The 7,371-nt window shown below is 28.1% G+C and overlaps 3 protein-coding genes across 11 annotated transcripts in view; 2 read left to right on the top strand and 1 right to left on the bottom strand.

Moving 5' to 3' along the window:
- Positions 1 to 2,357, top strand: part of LOC127065860 (F-actin-capping protein subunit alpha) — a 4,032-nt gene extending 1,675 nt beyond the window's left edge. The window contains exon 3 of the mRNA XM_050998797.1: positions 6 to 2,357. Within this exon, the coding sequence (XP_050854754.1) occupies positions 6 to 424 (419 nt within the window). The 3' untranslated portion in view covers positions 425 to 2,357. The remainder of the gene's footprint in view (positions 1 to 5) is intronic.
- The window catches only part of LOC127065844 (uncharacterized), a 12,982-nt gene extending 10,090 nt beyond the window's left edge, over positions 1 to 2,892 (bottom strand). For 5 of the 7 annotated variants that reach the window (XR_007782200.1, XR_007782201.1, XM_050998741.1 and 2 more), the window contains exon 1: positions 2,751 to 2,891. The gene's annotated coding sequence lies outside the window, so the exon portion shown is untranslated. Of the gene's footprint in view, positions 1 to 2,750 lie in introns of all 7 variants that reach the window. The other 2 variants (XM_050998743.1, XM_050998745.1) reach the window with 1 other exon arrangement.
- Positions 2,893 to 2,922: 30 nt separating this feature from the next.
- Positions 2,923 to 7,145, top strand: LOC127065862 (queuosine salvage protein). 3 transcript variants are annotated; one of them, XM_050998805.1, is made up of 7 exons: positions 2,923 to 3,140; positions 3,296 to 3,305; positions 3,369 to 3,511; positions 5,946 to 6,108; positions 6,169 to 6,282; positions 6,392 to 6,577; positions 6,691 to 7,145. In XM_050998805.1, exons 1-7 carry the CDS (start codon positions 3,045 to 3,047, stop codon positions 6,927 to 6,929), a joined length of 951 nt encoding a protein of 316 aa, XP_050854762.1. In that variant the 5' UTR covers positions 2,923 to 3,044; the 3' UTR covers positions 6,930 to 7,145. The 3 variants fall into 3 exon arrangements, with proteins under 3 accessions (XP_050854762.1, XP_050854761.1, XP_050854763.1); XM_050998804.1 differs by having other exon boundaries at positions 2,925 to 3,140; positions 3,296 to 3,511; XM_050998806.1 differs by lacking the exons at positions 2,923 to 3,140; positions 3,296 to 3,305; positions 3,369 to 3,511 and adding an exon at positions 4,440 to 4,730.
- The last annotated feature ends 226 nt before the right edge of the window (positions 7,146 to 7,371 follow it).

Genomic DNA, 7,371 nt, shown 5'->3' with positions numbered 1-7,371 from the left:
CACAGGTAATATAACGCTGACTGCATGTATAGAAGATCATCAATTTCAACCTAAAAATTTTTGGAATGGTCGTTGGCGTTCTGTATGGACTGTAAGTTTCAGTCCAAGTTCTGGAAGTGCAGAATTAAGAGGTAGCCTTAAAGTACAAGTTCATTATTATGAAGATGGAAATGTACAATTGGTCAGTAGCAAAGAAGTAAGAGAAAGCTTATCGATCTCGAATGAAAAACAAACTGCCAAGGAGTTGATCCGATTAGTCGAGGATTCGGAAAATGACTATCAAACTGCGATTTCGGAAAATTATCAAACAATGTCTGACACAACCTTCAAGGCCTTGCGAAGGCAATTACCTGTTATGCGAACAAAAATTGACTGGAACAAAATTGTATCGTACAGTATTGGCAAAGAGCTTAAAAGTCAATAGAAATAGATTTTTTTATATAATATTAAGAGAAATAATTGAAAAGCGCATTTTGCTGCATGGGTGAAGTCTGGACGTGTGATGTGCGCGGGGGCAAATACAATAGTATGAAACAATATTCTGTTAGATATATTTGACTGAAACTCATGCATGCTGCTCAAGGTTCCTCTAGATCTCTGTTACTTGTGGTTGCTATAAGAAGCAATGAAATTCTGTTTTTATGACTACTATGTATTTTAAGTTTTAGGAAAGTTTTACATATAGAATGTAAAAATTCTTGATTAAATTTTTATTTTCTTTATCGTATATATCCAGATAACTGGGACGAAATATTAAATATATTTCCACTATCGCACGTTTTCATTCTGATTGGATAAATAAAAGATGATAGAAGAAAATATATGAGAATCTATTAAATGACCATATTAGTCTGTGATGAGAGTTTATTATGGGTAATATTAGATTCGAAAAACAATTTATAATCGATATTCGTATTAATGAGGTAAAGGGGACCCTTGATTTCGTGTTGCTCAGTGAATATTATTATTAAAAAGATAAAAATATAGGGACTGTGCAAATTACAGTATTGCATAGTAGAAAAAAATTTATTGCAAGAACTTGCAAATTTGCAATGATCCTTATTGAAGAGACTCAAGATTTGAGTTGTTAATAATTAATATTTTCAACTGAATAATTTGCACAAGAAAGAAATCTCATCTAACACCTAAGCCTCATAACAACAAAATAGCACAATAATAAGTCATAATAATAAAGTCAAAAAGTAAGCACTATATTGATTTTAATGCTGTCAACAAATACAGCAAACTGGGGCCATAGGTAATATCATTGTCTCACAAGGAAAGACATCTATATTTTGATTATTTTTAATTTGTAATTCCATTTCAAATCTTGCTAAGTGTTCACGCCAATCAGTAGATAAACGATGGAAACGATATATAATTCAATTCTTTAACCACAATCGGTAGGCAGCACAAGCCTACGATTTTTATTCAACTTTATATTTCATAAAATATAAATTTATACGCTTTTGTTAAGATATATTGTTTTATAATAAGTATATATATTACAGCGCAGATACGTTGCAAAGTTTAATAATACTGAATAAATTAAGTGTTAATTATTGCAACTTAATTTCTGTGTTAAGTGTATTGTGTAGTTACTCTATGAATCATTCAAATTAATTAGGACCATCAAGAAATCTTTTGGTGCTATCGCTTGCCACACATTACACAGCCAGACATGTACGCGAAAATGGAAACTAACAAAGTACATAATGCATTGTACATTGTAGAATGTAGCCTATAGCCTGCTGGAGCCTTAATCTGTTCATTTTATGTTGAGGGGGTATTATGTACATATGTTATTTGAATGAATGAATGCGACAAAGCACATCACCATTTGACTTGTCACACACAAGGATTCGAAACATGTGTGTAATAGTTTTCAAATTTTGTAAGTTACATCGTAATTCAGAAAACTTAATTTAATTGAGATATCAAATCTTTTGGAACTATTTTATTCATAAAAATTAAAAACCAACTACTACCCAATTACAGCTACTTTCATCGAATATTCTAAAAGTACTGTAGTATGACAAACGCGGAAGAGAAATAGTTTACTATTATTGCTATTGCGATAAAAATACATGTAAATAAGATCTACATGTTGTTCTCACGTGTTGATTTATATTACGTATGTAAATTACAAATGAAGTGTTAAAGTTTCGAATCTTCTCAAACTTTACAGAAAATAGTTGCCTATAATAACAAGATTAGGTATTACCTACAATCGAGTGTATCGTAAAAATAAGAAACGCATGTCCTTATGTAAAAATTTAAACACAGAATACATTTATCGTTTAAATTATGTATTATTAAATGTTATGATTGATTGAATAAAGTGACATGACACTTTATACTTTGGCTCTGTACTTACAAACATTATTCTTTCATTTAATGTTGCATTTTATATCAATGTTACTTTCAATGCAATAAATGAATTATATTTACATTTTTCTGTGTGTTTACCATGGATGAGACGTTAACCTAACAAAGTAATTAATAAAGTATTTCTTTGTTTGAAAATATCTCCTATTTCGTTTAAACCGATAACAAAGTAGACAAAATTTAACATATATTGCGTACAAAATAACCTCTCTTTATAGTAAAAATACATACGATACGCTTTCCGTGCAGTGTAAACAATCAATGCATCCATGTGTGCGTCAACGTGACTAGATCGTGGTTACCTTATCTCGTATACCAATAGAAAAGAGACAAATTCTTTAAAAATAAAACAAATTACTTACCTCTATTTAAAATACGCGTTAAACTCTTGATGTCCCTTTTAGAAGGAGTATTAATTCTTTCACGCACATCGTAAACAAATAAATCGTTTAACGTGACTAATTTTGACATTAGCCGCCATATTTGTTTATACCTTGATCGTTGCTAAACAGCCATCGAGCATCGATCACGTGACACATGCGCACGCTCCAATGACACGTCAAGTTTTTACTATCTACATTTATTGTAATTTTCAGTAAGTTATCTATATTTCGTAACGTTTTCTTTTTATTAAGTATTATTATTACCATTGAAACATGGTTTTAATGCCAAGAGAGTCAGCAAAATTAATTGCCACTCTGTCAAAAGATGTTTTTATTGAAGACGAAGGTGTGAAAAATCTCGCTTGCACGGTTAGTAAATAGCAACAAGTTATGTATATATATATTGTACATCTATTTGTCTATTCTCTTATCACTTGTACATATTACTCCTTTTTTTTTTGTTTTTTATAATCGAGCATTAAGAGCTAATAATAATTGAACATTAAGAGGATTTATTGTTACAGGTTTTAGAAGGTATTAAAAATCAAAGAATTAATATAAATAATTTTTCACAACATGAATTTCATCCCAAACCAGATGACCCTAGAGCCATTGATTGGATATTTTTATTAGATGTATTAAATTTTTCATTTTGGACCCAAACAAATGCTAACAAATGGAAAGTCAACGGACAAACTGGATATTTTGCATTGTGTGCTGCGGTTAAGAGAGCTGTAGATGTAAGTTTACATATATATTTCTATAAATGCCAAGTATAAGTATATTCAATGAATTTTACCCGAATTCTTTTTTTATTTTTATCAATATTTAACCATTGCAATATTATTAAATTATTAACTATTTCGTTAAAGCTTCAATAATTTGACATCTGCATTTATCCTCTGATAAAGATAATGTTTCTTTGGATTCTTTTGTTTCTGTTGTTGTTACATATTCATCGTTGAACATAGGTTCATATTCTTCTATTAATTCCTGCACTTGCTCTTCATCTAATTTGCTATATAATTCTTTTCTTGTAGATTTTTTCTTTATTCTTTTTTCTCTCTTTGACACTTCCTTATGTTTAGTAAGCTTTTTTCTTTTCTATTATATACATGTATATATATGTATATATATATATATATATATATATATATATATATATAAATATTTTTACTTTTAATTTATGTATAAGTATTATAACTTTGGCATAAGATTAACCTGTACTTACCTTTGTTCCCTTGTCATTTGGAAGTGTTGGAGTTAATTTCTTTCTTTCTTCTTCAGGTGTCTGTTAAACACATAATTTATATAGATAGATATATTAAGCAAATAAGCAATTTAAATTTCACCTGATCATCATAGTAGCTTTTACAGCAAATTCTTTCCTTTCCTTTTGGCAAACGTCGTGCCATATAACATTGTACAAATAATTTCATATTTCGTAAAAGTTCTAAATAGAAAATTATTAATTATTTATATTATATATATATATGTCTGAACCATTATGTAAAAAAAAATAATATTTAGGAAGAAATTCTATACCATCCATTCGTTCTTGCTCCTTTTCTATCTTTTCATTATACTTCTTTATAAATATTGCACGTTGAGTATTAATACAATCAAATAAAAATTGTTCTTTCTCAATATCTTTTTTTTGCGATTCATGTCTTAATTTCCATCTAAAATATAATTAATACATGCCATAAACATAAAGTAACTCTTAAATGTTTTTTTACATCTCCTTACTTCTCTTCAATGGCCATAATCTTTTGTTCTTGAATATATTTCAATCTTGCTTCTCTTGCTTTTTTTCGTATGTGTTCTTTCTTACGCCAATCTACCAATGTATTAATCTTCTTTTGCTGCTCAATTTCAGCTGCTAACTTTTGTTTTTGTTTTATACTTTCGGAACGAGCCTTTGCCTTTGCAGCCCGCATCATCTGTTCTTCATGTTTTGTAATTATTAATAATTTCATTCTTTCTTTCAATATTTTTGCTTTTTCTTTCTGTGCTCGAATTTTTGCTTCCTCTTGCAATTTACGTGCTTTCCATATTTTCTTACGTGCTTCTACTAATCTTTCTCTTCTCTCTAATCTAAGATTATTAAAAATATTTATAAAATTAAAAAAAGATATTTCACTTAATATGCATCTTTTCTTCATTTATAAAATATTACTTTTTCACTTCGTTTCGTGCTTGTTCTTCAGCATATTCTAATACTTGTTTTTCATGAGAAAGGCGTGTTCTTTCTCTTAATTCACGTTTAATACTGTCGATATGTAAGTTTCTTAAATATTTTCTGTATATGTTATAATCCTTTAAGGAACATTTTCCTTCCAAATTGCGTGTAATTAATCCAGCTTTTAGTAAATGTTTAATATTATTTGCTTTGGAAAAAAAAGGTACTAAATGCTCATCGTGCAAAGAATCGTATGTGAATTTGATTTCATGACAGTATGGATCATATAAATTAAATTCTGCATCTGATGAGCTAGTCCACAATTTTTTTCCTATTTTACGACGTGTAAAATTGTAAGCACCTTCTGGCCCAGGTACCATTGGAATCTTAGATTCCAAAGGCATTACTTTCCATTTTGGTAATCCAAAATTGGGTATAGCCCCCTTTGGTTTGGGAATACTCTCAATTACTTTATCTAAAGCTCTAATAAAATTATGAATTTTTTATGCTTCCCAATACTTATTTATATATCTTTTTTATTACATGATAATATACTTACGTTGGTTTTTTGAGACTTATTATATCAATAGTATTGCAAGTCCATACCATTGTGTTTAATTAAAAGTTACAATGCTTTTTCAGACTATATTTACAGAATATTATATTGTTATTAAATAAATTTTAATATCTATTTTGTCTATTTTTATTGTTTCTTGTTAATCGATTTAAATAATATTCAAATTATCAAATGTCATTTTAATATTTACTACTGAGATGAATATAGCTGTCATATATTTTTACTTTTTCACTTTTGTTTTGCTTACATTTTCACAAGTATATTGTTATTTGTTAATTAATATTTACCCATTAATTATATACTCCTAATAATAATATGTAAAAATTGTTTATATATTAATTTTTGTATTGTTGATGATCATTATTATTTGCAAAATTATTTGTGATAACTTACATACGCACGATGTATATAACAGGAAGGTAAACCTATAACAGATCCTAAATACTATTCAGAAGTGAGTCAAAATGAGCTTGAAGTAATCTTTCGAGGTGATGATAATCATACTAAAATTCCTCTTATAAATGAAAGAGTAAAGAATCTGCATCAAGCTGGACAAGTACTATTAAAAAAATATCAAGGTACAGTTTCCAAATATTTGTGTTATATCATTAGTAGTAACAATTATTATCATACTACAGGTACATTCGTCGAATGCGTAAAATCCTGTTCAGGCTCGGCAGAAAAATTATTAAGACTTATTATCAATGATTTTGATTCTTTTCGAGATGAAGCAGATTACAAAGCATATAAAGGTAAGTTCTACCGCGTGAATTCGAGGATGATCTATACAATATTATGCTATATATTTATAATGGATAATTAAAATAATATATATATTTTTTTTACAATTATTTATTTTAGTAAGTTTTTATAAAAGAGCCCAAATTTTAATCGGAGATATTTGGGCTTGCTTTAAAGGACACGATTACGGTCGATTTAATGATATCGATTATATTACCATGTTCGCCGATTATCGAATTCCTCAAGTTCTTATCCATTTTGGTGCTATCAGATATAGTAATCCATTGTTAAGCAAACTTCAATCGGGTAAGTTAATATATCGTACTTGGTTTAATATATAGTAAATCAATAATTTTCCTATAAATACTGTGCATTCATAAATTATAATAAATTTTTTTTTAAATATATCGTTTATGTAGATTTAGAGTTGGAATCGGGAAGTTCGGAAGAAGTAGAAATCCGTGGCTGTTCGATAGATGCTATTGAGCGTGTAAATAACGAAGTTAGAAAATTAATTGGTTCTTATCCTGATTTAAATTTGAAGGAAACTGATATTAATAGTACCCTAATCGATCATTTTTTGTGGGACTATCGTCGACAACATGCTGAAGAATTAGAGAGTATACCATTTCATAAAACTAGGTGTATCTATTATTAATTTCCTTCTAACGAGAGATACTCATCACTTTTATTTTTATGAATTAAACTTATATTATATTTAATCAAATTATCTTATTGAAGTCTAAAATATATTTTAATGCATTGTAAAATTAAAAAAAAAAATAAAAAATGAGGAGCGTAAAAATGTACTTACTGAGATTTGATACAAGGAAATACATTTCGTGATACAAGAAATCACAGTAAATGATAAAAATGAGCTAATTTATTGCAAGAAAAATTTTATACCTTTCTAACTCGTTATTTTCAGGAACGTTAACATTTCATATTTAATTTACTCATAATACCTGCGCAATTGCTTTTACGCATATTTAGTAACTAATAATAAATATGTTGCAAATATTTTTATCGTGTATAATAAAATTGAAATTTGTATTTATCAGTGACGATTATTTAATATTTAACATTCAAAATTCAACAAT

This window comes from Vespula vulgaris, chromosome 8 (assembly GCF_905475345.1).
Source record: "Vespula vulgaris chromosome 8, iyVesVulg1.1, whole genome shotgun sequence".
Taxonomy (NCBI): Eukaryota; Metazoa; Arthropoda; class Insecta; order Hymenoptera; family Vespidae; genus Vespula; species Vespula vulgaris.
This window is presented reverse-complemented; position numbering and strand designations above follow the sequence as displayed.